The sequence below is a fragment of the Equus quagga genome, chromosome 8 (assembly GCF_021613505.1).
Source record: "Equus quagga isolate Etosha38 chromosome 8, UCLA_HA_Equagga_1.0, whole genome shotgun sequence".
NCBI classification, from domain to species: domain Eukaryota; kingdom Metazoa; phylum Chordata; class Mammalia; order Perissodactyla; family Equidae; genus Equus; species Equus quagga.
This window is the reverse complement of record NC_060274.1, coordinates 90,678,393-90,692,959: the sequence shown is the minus strand read 5'-3', so window position 1 is coordinate 90,692,959 and position 14,567 is coordinate 90,678,393. Positions and strand designations below refer to the sequence as shown.

Here is a 14,567-nt window from a genome sequence, read left to right as displayed (position 1 = left end):
AAAGCTTTCTAAATATACTAGACAAAAAGAGGTTTTCCTGGTTTGAAATTGTGTTGGAATTGTTTCAGGTACATCACACATACTTGCAATTAGAAGAAGTCTTTCCGCTTCAGCTTCTTCTAGTGACCCTTTTCCATGCTCTTCATCAACACAACAGTTAAGAGCCTGGCTAGCTTGATAGATCACTGTCTGCTGCAAATTTATTTCATTGTTGAGTTCCTAGTGAAACCAAGGAAAGGAGAAAAACAGTCACATTTCTAATCACCATCTTTGCTTAACTAATCCAAGTGGATAATTTCCAAAATTTCCAGGGAATAAAATCAAAATGTTACAGTTTCACTCTTCAAGTTTCTAGACTATGCACAAAAAACGTTTAACATGATATAATAATTAAACTATAAACATTATTCCATAGGAAAAGACTTTCAATTCATACATAATTGGGGCTATGTCCAACAAAGTAGGGATTTAGAAATTATCTGATTCATTTTATTTCAATTACATGTATGTTGTAATTTTTTAAATGCTCTCCTTAGTGTAAAAGAACCTCTAAGAGTAAAATAAATTTCACATTTCACCATCATCTAATTTATAGTTAAACTTTAAGGATACTTATGACAAACGTTTAAAAATAAATATTTCAGCAACATCAAACAAGCTTCCAACTTTTCCAATTAAGAAGAACTTTCTCAAGTTAAACTGAATTCAAGAGCAATTTACTGAGCCCAAGTGAGTCAGACAGCGTTCTAGTCACTCGGTGCAGAGGTGAATAAGGCTGGGCCCTTGTCCTCAAGGAGCTCAGTCTCATGCACGAAACGTTTTAAACCCAAAATCCTTTCCACATAAGTTCATACCTGCATTTTCTGTTTGATATTAACTTGACAAGAAAAGGCATTCTTCTTTTCATCCAATTTTGAAGAAACATCTTCCTTCCGAACAATCACCTGCTTTATTGAAGGACGCTCTGTTTCTTTGAATCTTTGAGATCTATATGCATCAATGCTTCAGGAAATAAGTTATACTCTATTAGAAATCCAGCAACACACTAAGCACTCTCCTCTATTGAACACATCAGCAGAATTTGATATTGATATTGAAACGTATCGGGAATTGAACACTTCACCAGAATGGAAAATGCCATTGGGTGAAAGAGAGGCTGACAAAAGTTATTCCAAAGTTTTACACAGATTACTTATTAACAACAATATAATTATAAATAACACAACTTGTTAGGTCAATCTAAACCATGAGGCTTTGTGAGTGAATGCCTTCTAAAAATGTCCTTACCTATACGGAAGATCACGATCTTCAGAACCAATGCTATCTCCAGACTCAGCTCGAGGGACACGGGTTCTTTGGAATTTTCCTGGCTTTGGGCTTTCATCACTTATGCTGGCATCTTTCAATTCCAGGCTAGGTGAGGAAGCTAAACTCTGCAGGGAAGCATGTCAGATATTAGTAGATTGCATGAATGACTGATCCTAAATGATAATTCTGATGAATTCTTCTCTATTACTAGGAAATAAACATCCAATAAATCAACTGATTCATCACAAAAACAAAGGAATCTAAAATAAATTCATAGAAAGTAAATGAACAAATAAAAGTTCAAAGATAGCCGAAATCTACACATGCAGCACTTTCTAAAAATATTTCTGAGGCCGCCTCAAGGCCGAATGGTTAAGTTCATGTGCTTCGCTTCGGCGGTCCAGGGTTTCACTGGTTTGGATCCTGGGCGCAGACATGGCATGGCTCATCAGGCCATGCTGAGGTGGTGTCCCACATAGCACACCTAGAAGGACCCACAGCTAAAAAAAAAAAAATATATATATATATATATATACACACACAATTATGTACTAGGGGCATTGGGGGAGATAAAGCAGAAAAAAAAAGAAATTGGCAACAGTTGTTAGCTCAGATGCCAATCTTTAAAAAAAAAAAATTTCTTATCAAATCAATTTCCAAACAAAGCCACAGTTATTGAATTTAGGGTGATAGCTAATAACAGTAGTTAGCTCTCAATAAATATTAGTTATCTGTCTGGTGCTAAATACTAGTATATTAATATGATTTAATATGCACATCAACCCCATGGTATAGGTACTTTTTTTTGAGGAAGATTAGCCCTGAGCTAACTAATGCCAATCCTCCTCCTTTTGCTGAGGAAGACTGGCCCTGAGCTAACATCCATGCCCATCTTCTTCCTCTTTATATGTGGGACGCCTACCACAGCATGGCTTTTGCCAAGCGGTGCCATGTCCGCACCCAGGATCTGAACCTGAGAACCCCGGGCCGCCGAGAAGTGGAACGTGCAAACTTAACTGCTGCGTCACAAGGTCGGCCCAATATAGGTACTATTTTTAATCTCATTTAACAGATGAGGGAACTGTGGCAAAGAAGTTAAATAACCTAATCAATAAACATCAGTAAATGGCAGAGCTGGGATTTGAGCCCAAATGTCTGGCCTTTTAAGCCATGTTAGAGGTTGGATTTTATCTAAGGTCAACAGGAAACCACTAACGAGTTTTAAGCTCTCTTTTAAGAGAATTAACATCAGGTTTGCAAAATCTCTCTGGCTACAGAGCGCCAAATCCCCATGTACCAACTAAAACAAAAGGAGATCCCAATACTATTTAGTTCCTTTATGTCCTGGGTCTGTTTACATTTAGTCTTTTCTTACCTCTGGACTTACCACACCAACTGTCTGTGCTAACGGAGCAAGCAAAGACATTGAGGAGATATTCAGTGCATCCTCCTGTTCTTCACTGCTTTCTGCTTCTGCTTGATCCATCTCCTCTTGTCTCTTTTCCACTTCTAGTTCACCTTCCTCTAGGACATCACTGAAGATGTCATTAATTACTTTTGAACTATTGATATCATCATCATCATCCACATTCATCTCAATTTCACGTACCACTTCTGAAAAATATTTCAACAGGTGAATACTGTGATTCAGACCTTTAAGAATTAAAGGGATAGCAGAGAAGATCTAACATTCATATGCTTACTAAGTAAATTGGAAAAAAAGCTCAAGAAAAAGCATCTCCTAAACAAAAAAATAATCATATATTACTAATACATGAAATCAAAATAATTTTCAAAGTTCCAGTAACATTTTCTAAGCAATGAAGGTTGGAACTATCAAAAGCTGATTCAATGCTTTGGGTTTAAGAAAGAATATTAAGAACTCAAACTGCAGGCTAATAGCCCAAAGCTTCAGACTTACAAAAAACGTTCTTTCAAATAACTCTTTTTCTGTTGTTGGGAGCTGCCTTTTCACAAGGCAGTCAATAATAATGATGTTAAATATTAACATTATTTAGGGCAGGGTTCACAAATAAGCTTCAAGGGCCACTAATTCCTCAAATAGTATATGCAGAGAGTGGAAGGGCAGCACATTTCCTTTCCCTGTGAAAGTGGAGTGATAGCCTTAATCAGATTTTCACAGCGGTCTGTGACCTAAAGATAACTGTTAACAGTACTATATCTTTGTGGAAGCTGGAGTATTTCTTCCTTTAAAAATAAGAGTATTATAAAACCACAAGACATTTTGAAATACAGAACACTGCATATTTGAATATGTGCTTCTACCAATATATTATTTCCTATAGTGTGTCTAGAGTTAATAAGAAATAAAGAATAAAAAACTAACCAATCTGCTGCTCAATCTTGGGGTCTGATGTTACTTTTAAGGACTTTTTCTCTTCTAGAAACAATGTTATTTTCAAAGGGCTAGACTTCGTCATTTCACATTCAGTGAAACCTAAAGAAAATTTAAGAAAAGTCATATTTATATATATTTATATTTATATATATATATTTTTATTATATATATTTACATTTATATGTATATAAGAACCTAGAATTTTTCAGTTAAGGAATCTTATGTATCTTTTTTTCTGATTATGAAGCTATGCATTTCAAATCTAGAAATGTATAAAGTAGAGAATCTCCCAAAACACCTGTCCTCTCTTAACTTTCCCATCTGTCCCTTCCTCCCCACTAAGAGAAAGGGGACACCAGTATTATGAGGTTATTGTTGGTTCTTCCAGTCCCTCCACCCCCGTATACATATGTGTATATGATTTTGTTTTATTAGAAGGTGATCATACCATACATGCTGTTCTGCAATTTGTTTTTCACTTAAAAAAAAAGTGTCGACAAAAACACTTAAATCAGCAATAGAAGGAAACTACCTCAACATAATAAAGGCCATATATGAAAAGCCCACAGCTAACACTATACTCAATGCAAAAGACTGAAAGCTTTTTCTCTAAGATCAGGAACAAGGCAAGGATGCCCACTCTCACCACTTCTATTCAACATAGCTTTGGAAGTCCTAGTCAGAGGAATAGGCAAGAAAAAGAAATAAAACATATCCAAATTTGGAAAGAAGAAATAACATTATCTCTGTTCACAAATGACATGATCTTATATATAGAAAACTCTAAAGATTTCACAAAAACCTGCTAGAACTGATAAATTCATCAAAGATGCAGGACATAAAATCAACACACAAAAACCAGTTGCATTTCTATACACTAACAATGAACAATCTGAAAAGGAAATTAAGAAAACAATTCCATTCACAATAGCATCAAAAAGAATAAAATACTTAGGAATAAATCTAAACAAGGAGGTGACAGAATTGTACACTGAACACTACAAAACATTGCTGAATGACATTAAAGAAGACACAAATAGATGGAATGACATCCCACGTTCATGCATTGGAAGACTTATTATTAAGATATCAATACTACTCAAAACAATCTACAGATTCAATGCAATTCCTATCAAAATCTCAACAGTATTTTTTGGAGAAATAGTAAAGTCTATCCTAAACTTCATATGGAACTTCAAGGGACCCTGGATTTCCAAAATAATTTTGAAAAAGAACAAAGTTAGAAGACTGATATTTCCTGATTTCAAAATATATTACAAAGCTATAGTAATCAAAACAGTATGATACTTGCATACAGACAGACATATAAGCCAACAGAATAGAGTAGAGAGCCCAGAAAGAAAATCTCACATACATGGTCAAATCATTTTTGACAAGGCTGCCAAGATGATTCAATGGGAAAAGGACAGTCTCTTCAACAAATGGTGTTAAAAAAAAACTGGATATTCACATGTGAAAGAATAAAGCTGGACCCTTATCTGACATCTTATACAAAAATTAACTCAAAATGGATTAAAGACCTAAATGTAAGACTCACAAATATAAAACCCCTAGAAGAAAGCAGAGGAAAGGTTTCATGACCTTGGATTTGCCAATGATTTCTTGGGTATGACACCAAAAGCACAGGCAACAGAAGCAAAAGTAGACAAATGGGCCTACATCAAATTTAAAAACTTCTGTGCATCAAAGGACAGTCAATAGAGTGGAAAGGCAACCTATGGAATGGGAGAAAATATCTGCAAAACCTATATCTGATAAAGAGTTAATATTCAGAATATATAAAGAACTCCTACAATTCAACAACAAAAAATCAAATAACCTGATTAAAAAATGCACAAAGGATTTGAATAGACATTTCTTCAAAGATGACATACAAACGGCCAACAACATACAAAAAGATGCTCAACATCACTAATCATAGCAGAAATGAAAATCAAAATCACAATGGTCTATTATCTCACACCCTTCAGGATGGCTACTATCAGAAAAACAGCAAATAACAAGTGTTGGCAAGGATATGGAGAAATTGGAACCTTTGTGCACTGTTGATAAGACTGTAAAATGGTGCAACTGCTATGGAAAACAGTATGATGACTCCTCAAAATATTAAAAATGGAACTACTATATGATCCAGCAATCCAACTTCTAGATATATATCCAAAAGAATTGAAAGCAGAGTCTCAAAGAGATATTTGCACACCCATGTTCACTGCAGCACTATTCACAATAGCCAAGAAGTTGAAGCAGACCACATGTCAATTGACAGATAATAGGTAAACAAAATGTGGTATATACACACAATGGAATATCATTCAGTTTTAAAAAAGGAAAGAAATCCTGTCACATGCTATAACATGGATGGACCTTGAGGACGTTATGCTAAATTAAATAAGCTAATCACAAAAAGACAAATACTATATGATTGCACTTGTATGAGTTATCTAAACTAGTCAAATTCATAGAAACAGAAAGGAGAATGGTGGTTACTAGGGCCTGAGGAGATGGCGATATGGGAAGTTGTTGCTTAATGGGTATAGAGTTTCAGTTTTGCAAGATGAAAAAGTTCTGGAGATCTGTTCCACAACAATATGAATATACTTAACGCTACTGAACTGTGCATTTAAAAATTGTTAAGGTGGTAAATTATAGTAACGTGTTTTTTACCATAATCTTAAAAAATAAAAAAAAAATTTTTAACTGTCTATGATATATTAAATGTCATTACAGAGAAAGCTACCTTATTCTTGTAAGTAGCTATATAATACACAATTACATGGTTTTAGCACAATTTATTTTAACAGTCTTCTGCTGGTGGGCATTTAGGTCATTTAAATCTTATTACTATTACAAATGGGGCTACAATTAATCTCCTTGTCCATACATCTTTGTTCACTAGTTCTAAGAATTCAACTCATGGAATCACTTGTAGAGAAGCTGAACTAGAGAGCATGCACGCTTTACAAATTCAATAGATATTACCGAATTTTTCTCCAAAGAAAAGTTGTAGTAATTTACACTCTCATCAAGAGTATGAGTTCTCACTCTGGAAAAGGGTAGGAAAGAAGCACATTACATGGCTAGAAATGAAAAAGTGAGTGGAAATTAAGAAATGAATCTATCTTTTTACAAGAGAGCAGCATTTCTGCTTTCCAATCCAATTTCCAAAACTATGGTAGCCTGAAAGCTACATTTTAAGTGAAGCAGAAATAGAAAACACTGACCTACTGTAGGTTCTGTACTGGAAGGTTTGGCTGGTGTCTGATTTTCTGTCACCTTTTCTGTTATTGGAAGTGATGGGGTATTTGAAATAACTTGATGTTTTTTGAGGGGAGTATTCTGACAGTGAATTTCCTGCAAAAAGCAAATGAAGAGATAAACATTATTTCTCAAAACTATAGATTTTGTCGTTTTACAGGTTATTAAATAAAACAAACAAGAGTCATTATTTTATATAAGCTTCCTCAGAACAAAAAAGATAATGTACGTGAAAGGACCCAGCCATGTTTAGAACACAAAAAGCCCTCAGCGCTAGTTCATATTCTTGTTAATTCCTAGGATGTAAAATCTTTTTTATTAGAGACTAGGAGGCAAGAGAGAATAAAAATTCGCATCAGAGTTCAGCTTTAGATAAATTAATTCAAGCGAAAGCTACACGTGGGGAAAACAATTCCCCCTACGTCATGTATCTCATCCCACACCTAGAAAATCTAGTGAGAGTTCCTACATCAGGATTTCACTTACCAGTTACTCAAAGGGTAAAAGGCAAAGAAAACAAAGGACAAAATGAATCAGAAGGAAAGAAAGGAAGAGAGAAGGGAAAAAAATTCCCTGAGTCTTTTTTAATCATTCACAAGGCTATGGAAGAGAAACATTCATTGTTTGTTTTGGAAGAAGTTTTATGATTAAAGCAATAGTTAAAATAATCAGACAAGACTGAGAATAAGAGTAACAGCAACTAATATTTACATAGAGCTTAATATGTGCCAGCCACCTTTCTAAGCACTTACGTTATTGTCTCACCTAATCCTCCCAATAACCCTATAAGTTAGGTACTATTATCTCCATTTTACAGATAAGAAACGGAGACACAGAGGAGTTAAGTAACCTCCACACACAGCTAGGAACTGGGGGGTTCAGTTTACAAACCCAGGAATTCTTGTTCCAGAGCCAGTTGTAGACTATACTGTCTCTCAAGTTAGAAGAAGCTTTTGATGTACAAACACAAAGCAGACTATTACATCCTGTGCTGCAGACTGTTTTAAGGGTAGGCAAGAAGTTTGAGGAGGGGAGGAAGAAGATAGGGCAAGTCCATCTCAGAAGTGAGAAGAATGGGCTGGGTATACCTTGAGAGTCAAAAGCTCCTGTGCTTTGTAGACAGTAGGCATCAAACATTTGTTGAGTAAATGGAAGAATGACTACGGCAGTAATAGAAAGCAACTACACTCAATCTCAATGACTTAAATCATAGCTTTGAAACATAACGCCAGATAAACTCACTAAGCCCCATATCCTTTAACTGTGGATCACTGCCCAAGAATAAATATGTAGGGGTTAAAGGAGAAGGTTCTGGGGTCAGAAGGTCTAGTTAAAACCCCTGGTTTTACCACTTACCAGTGTGCCATTCTTGGACGAGTGATTTACCTCCCTAAGCCTTAGTCCCTCCCCCGGAAAAAGGGGGATTATTGCTGAACTTAGCATTATTGTGAGAATTAAATGATCAATGTATTTTAAAAAGTGCCCATCAGGGGCCTGGCATATTGTAGGCATTCAATAAATATTAACTATTGTGACACCTTATTATTTCCGTCTTTTCCGTTAGTCTCATCCGCATACTGCTCTGCTTTCTCTCCCATAAGTCAAACTCCCCACTTTATCATCCTCTCCAAAAACACTTTAGTATCCAAACGACCCTCTTCCATGGTAAACAAACTCCTCTACAACCTCATACTCTTCACTAAATATTCCTTCTACTCTCTAGCCCTATTAGAAACCTGGCTTTCTTGTGAAGACAGGACTTGCCCTACAACCCTCTGAAACAAAGGTGTTTCTCTCTCCTAAACCCTGACAACGTGAGGGACAGCCTCCTCTCCGGTCTCTACTAACGGTTCCATGCTGTTAGTAATCCTCTTTTAAAAACTCCTGTTCCTCTGAGGCTCACGCCATCTGGTTAGACTGCACTCCCTATCTCATTTCTTCTCTAGTCCAAGACCTGCCATCAGCTGGGTGACATCAGTAGCCACAAGTACTTTCCAAACAACATCTTAGCCTCTCAGTTGCATAAACACTTCAATTCCAAAGACCTTCACCACAACTCCAATTCAGCCATCACCTGATATCTGTTTATTCCCTGAAATCCTAAATTCAAATGTCCCACTCTAACCATACCTCCAATCTCGCTTACTCAAGAATTCCTACCAGACCATGTTCTTTGGCCTCATGTAGACCTCTGGTCATTTGATACTTTTCTTCCTGTTGCCCTACCTATTTTCTTTTTTTTTTAAAGATTTTATTTTTTCCTTTTTCTCCCCAAAGCCCCCCGGTACATAGTTGTGTATTCTTCGTTGTGGGTTCTTCTAGTTGTGGCATGTGGGACGCTGCCTCAGCGTGGTCTGATGAGCAGTGCCATGTCCGCGCCCAGGATTTGAGCTAACGAAACACTGGGCCGCCTGCAGCGGAGTGCACGAACTTAACCACTCGGCCACGGGGCAAGCCCCCCTACCTATTTTCTTACACCTCCATCCAGGTTAGATCTCATGACCCTTCACTTCAACCATTATCTTCCACTTCCTCATCTCAACTGTACTACCATTCCTCTTATCTGTCAAAACCCCAACACTGGAACAACTCAATTTCTCCATGTCTATTTCCAGGCTCTTTGGACATAACTAAAGAAAAAACTCACAACTGTTTGGTTTGGTTCCACTATAAATTTATGCTCTCAAACCCCACCTGAGTCTCAAAATTAGCCACTAGTCCTCTTTCCAAGTCAGTTCTCTCCTTCATCCTCCAGAGAGTTATTTCACCTTTCCTCCCCTAAGGATGAACAAAACAGAAGCTATCAGACCCAAAATCTACCAGTTTTCTGTCACCATAGCTCTAAAACTACTAGGCCCCCCAAAAGGCTTTCCTTCTTCCTTTTTATCACACCAGGAAACTGTCCTCATCCTTTCTCTTCACTGTGCTCTGGAGTTTACCCACTCTTACCTCTTCAAAGATTTAACCAATTCCATCAATTTCACCTCTTTCTCCTCTATCATCAACATCTTACATTCTACTAGCTCCTCCTCATTGACTCTAAAATTGACTTCAGTTGCCTCAGAAAGAACAAAACAAACACAAATCATACTTCACTTCCTCATCCCCTTCCAGCCACCACATCCTTTCTCCCCTAACCTTTAGAACCAAACTTCTGAGGACTGCCTACACTCACAGGCTCTGCTCTTCATCCACTGCTACCCACATTCCACCCTCACAACTTCACTTGCTCTTGCCAAGTCATGACAAGCTCCTTATTTCAAAACCCAGTGGTCTCAGGCCAGTCCACATTTAACAACAAACACTTGACAATACCGACCACTCCTTCCTTCTGAAAGGTTCTTTCTTCCCTTGACTCTAGTGACCTGATACTCAACTGCTTTTTCTTCCTATCTCTTTGGCTGCTCCTTCTGTGGGAACCACAGATGAGCTTTGAGGGGAGAGACCCCTGAACTCCCTGTAATTGTACTAGGAAGTTTGTTTACATGCATATGTGCAACCATCCAGGGAGGAATTCCACAGGATTATCAGGAATTATTTAGCACAAAATAGTTTAAGAATTGTTGCCCTATACTTTCCAGAAATGTAGAAGGAAAATCAAAAGAATATGATATACTGGCAACCAAATGAAGAAAGTGCTTCAAACAGAACAGAGTGATCAGCAATGTCAAATGCAGCGAATAGGTCAAGTGAAACTCCTGAAAATTGAATACCGAAGATCACTGGTGAACTTCGTAACAGTAGTAGTCCGTGGAGCAGGTAGTGGTAAGAGCCCGAGTGGCGAGAGAACAAGTGAGAAGGGAGGAGAAAAACTGAAAGCACCAAGTAGAGACAACTCTTCTGTAAGAGTTTGGATGAAAAGGAGGCAAAGAAAGAGAGGGGAGTAAGGGGTAAAGAGTTATTTTTGTTCTAAGATGACAGGTAATAACTTGATATAGGCTGATGGGAAGGATTAGCACATTCACTCCTTCCTTCAAAGACAAATTTATTGAGCTTCTACTGTGGGCCAAGCACTAACAACACAGGTAGAGATGGATAAGGCTCTCACAGACGGTGGTGGAAAGCAAAGTTAAAAAAATTACAGGAAGATAATATTCCAGTTGAAGTAAATGCAGGATGACATAGATGAAAAACAGAGGGACCCCTTGGGAAAAGGACCAAGTAAGGATTTCCAGAGCGGAGTAAACTTTGACCTATTCTTAATGAAGGAGCTCACCATGGAGATGCAGAGAGAATAGCAAGACAAAGGCCAGGAGATCTGAAAAGATGGGTACATTTGAGAAACTGCAAATGGTCTGTATGACAGGATTGCAGCACATGTGTGGAGGAGCAGTGGGGAGGAGCTGGATTCTGAATGATTCTAGATGTCAAGGCAAACATTTTAAACATTTTTCTGATGATGGCTATGAGAAGCTCTCCAGGATTTTAAGCAAATGAATATGTAAATATTTGCCTTTTAAAAACATCTCTCTGGCAGCAATGGGTAAGATGTGAAAAGCCAGACTAGAAGCAGGGTGTCCAACACAAAGCTATGTTAGTAATTAAGGCAATCACCGAGGAAAATGCAGAGGACAAGGTAGCTTGGTGACAGATTTACAAAATGTATCACTGGATGTGTGTGTGTTGTGTGTGCGCACTACAAGCCAGGAGGTGGGAAGACACTGTAAGAATATGAAGGAGCCAAGGAAGAACTCCCAGACTGCTTTAGATGACGAGATACAGAGCAAAGCCCTAAGTGAAGAAACAGACTACACGAGAGGATACTACAGCAAAGCGCAGAGAGCTCTACTAGCCAAGCAGGCTTAGAGTTCAGGAGAGAAGGCACTCTCTCAAGCATAACTGAGCATCATTAGCCTTTCCGTTCTTGGCTAAAGCTAGATATAAGTACTGGGAAGAGATGTCCCAGGGCAAGTGAGAACAAAAAAGAGTTGAGATCAGAACTCTGGGAAACATTTTTTGTTAAGCAAAAGAACACATGAAAAAAAATCAATCATTTCTCAAAGAATACTGGTTGAAATTATCGTTCTTTTTCTACTGGTACCCACTTTCAATATAATTCTATTATTTTTAGCTTAAAAATATATCCTAACACAGCACTTTGTACACAGGAGGCATGTAAATGAAACAGAACATAGTTTATATTTACAAGTAGGGATTTTTGTTGAAGGCTGATTAATGAAACGACAGGAAGTAATATAGGAGTAAAGAGAAATCTGGGAGGTATTTGGTGACTGAAAGGATTATAGCTAGTCTAAAAGCTTGGTATTTAGGGAGAGGTATACAATCATTAATGAGAAAAGTTGATTCTGAGAAACATTTTAGAACCACTATCTAAGTAGAACGTTAAAAAGAATCTGAAATCAAATGAATGAGAATAATTTTTTAAAATTTGATTTTAAGTAGGTCATCAGTGAATACAGAAAAGAGTTCCACTGAAGGGGAAAATATCACAAGAGAAAAGCAGAGATGGTAAGAACACTGAAGGAATTTACAAATGGAAAGTGGCAGAGTTAAATGGAACAGGGAAATATATAAAGATTTATTTATAATACAGAACCACAAGTTAGATCCCAGCATTACTTTGGTACCAAGTTCACTTTTATATTCCTTGTTTACAGTACCTGTTGGGTTTCTAGTTGTTTGCTTCTTGAGTTTTCTCCTTTTTCTGCACTCCATAAATTGCCCCTATCAAATCGGCCACGAAGACATGCTAGTTCTTTTTCACGTTCCTAAGACCATCAAAAGTTCTATTTTACACAAGAATCAATAGTATGTTTAAGAATAATATCTAAACACTACTAACTTTGCTTATCTTCAGTTTTAAGATTAATAAATTCACAATACACATGGAATACAGGACAATAATATTTCTAATTTGGAATAAGTGAGACAGAATCAAGATGCTATTTATCTCAGTCAAAAAGACTGGTATCAGAATTCACAATTTGATTTCTAGGTTCTATGCTGAGGCCATGCAACGAATAATGTTAAAAGCAGTAAGCCATACCTTCTTGAGCTGTTGTGCTAAATGGGAAGTAGATGAAGACTCGTTTTGCTTGAATAATCTTTCTTGGATGGCCTTTGTATTTGGAGTGACAATGGGGGTTCTATGGGGTGTGCTGCGACCTGGACTTTCTTTGCTGTGTTCTTGACAACGCTCTCCAAAGCGTTCCAGGAAAGGTTTGATGCCTGCTCCTCCTACAGAAAATACACACATTTTTGGAGGCTATGCAGAATAAGCAACAATTACGACTTCTATGGAAAAAGTTCTAAAATCCAGTACAACTCCAAAATGCTTTCATTCTACTCAGAATATTCATTCAGAAAGCAAAAGCATGAAAACAGTTCAAAAATTTTTTTTTAAATTTTCATTATATTATTTAATTCCATGTCCTAAAATTTACTTAGAGGGTTTAGTTCTTTAAAAAAAAAACAAGAAAAATTTTTAAAATGTAGAGTAAGAGGACAGGAGGAATTAGAAAACCTTTTAACTAAATAATCAGAACATAAATGGTTGGAAATTGACCGTATGGTATTAATAATATCCCCTAACCACCAAGTGTCCTGGCCACAATAACTCATCTACTTACATTTCTATAGCCCAATTTATTTTATTTTGCCTTTAGGAAGCCTAACACACGAAAATCCAGAGATTAAATCTTTTTTCTCTCTCAAAAAGAAGAATTAGGGGTTATTCACTTTACCAAAGGATGTCTTGATTTTACAGTCTTAAAATTGTACTCATTTGAAATAATATGAGGTACATAGAAAGTAGAACAAATGGGATATATATCACCTCCATCATGAGGCTACTACAGTTGTATGATACAAAAGGAGATTTATCTATATCAGTAATTGCCAAACATTTTCCTATAAAGAGCCAGAGAGTAAATACTTCTGGGCTTTGCAGGCCCATAAGGCTGTTGTTGCAACTACTCTATTCTGCACTGAAGCTGAAAGCAGCCAGAGACAATTAATGGGCATGGCTATGTGTTCCAATAAAATTTTGATTTGCAAAAACTGGTGAAGGACAGAATTTGATCCTTGGCCATGGTTTGAAGACTCCATATGTCACTTATTACCTACTTCATCCCATATCTCAAACTAGAGGCCATTAAGAATAGAAGGAAACGTAAAATAAACATCTCTGAGGCCCTGTTAATGTTTTCTGGGTAGCCAAGAATAATAAAAGAATGCTTCTTATCTATGCCATAAATCTTTAGAAGGTTGGGAGTAACTTAGTCCTATTCCATGTGGAGATTTTGCTATTGTTTCCAATTCTCATTTTGGCTCATCTGGAAACTGACTGCAGGTTTCTACTTACCCCATAACTAATGGATTCCCCACTCTCATCTCTCTGTCTATTTCTCTTTTACGATGAACTATAGTTTCTGGAGAGATTATATTTTCAAGAAGTTAACATTTATATTTAAAACAGTCTTTCCAAGAGCAATTCTAATAAAAAAAGAATATAGCTCAAAGTAAACTATATTACCATATATTTGAACCATATTTTTCAGTCCTCTGTTTCTCAACCACTGTCACAGTGAGGGTGGGATATGCCAGAAGGTATAAATCGCCACGAGATAAATATGGGCTTCCTAGAGCATCAATTTGCTACTAA

The 14,567-nt window shown here is 36.9% G+C and overlaps 1 protein-coding gene across 3 annotated transcripts in view; it reads right to left on the bottom strand.

The window, feature by feature from the left end:
* The window catches only part of ANLN (anillin, actin binding protein), a 59,919-nt gene that overhangs the window by 29,759 nt on the left and 15,593 nt on the right, over positions 1 to 14,567 (bottom strand). For 2 of the 3 annotated variants that reach the window (XM_046669817.1, XM_046669819.1), the window contains exons 6-13: positions 12,951 to 13,141; positions 12,565 to 12,672; positions 6,910 to 7,039; positions 3,656 to 3,766; positions 2,684 to 2,922; positions 1,288 to 1,433; positions 855 to 1,002; positions 84 to 219 (exon numbers count right to left, since the gene is read on the bottom strand). In XM_046669817.1, coding sequence (XP_046525773.1) covers positions 84 to 219; positions 855 to 1,002; positions 1,288 to 1,433; positions 2,684 to 2,922; positions 3,656 to 3,766; positions 6,910 to 7,039; positions 12,565 to 12,672; positions 12,951 to 13,141 — 1,209 coding nt within the window. The remainder of the gene's footprint in view (positions 1 to 83; positions 220 to 854; positions 1,003 to 1,287; positions 1,434 to 2,683; positions 2,923 to 3,655; positions 3,767 to 6,909; positions 7,040 to 12,564; positions 12,673 to 12,950; positions 13,142 to 14,567) is intronic. The other variant, XM_046669818.1, reaches the window with a different exon arrangement.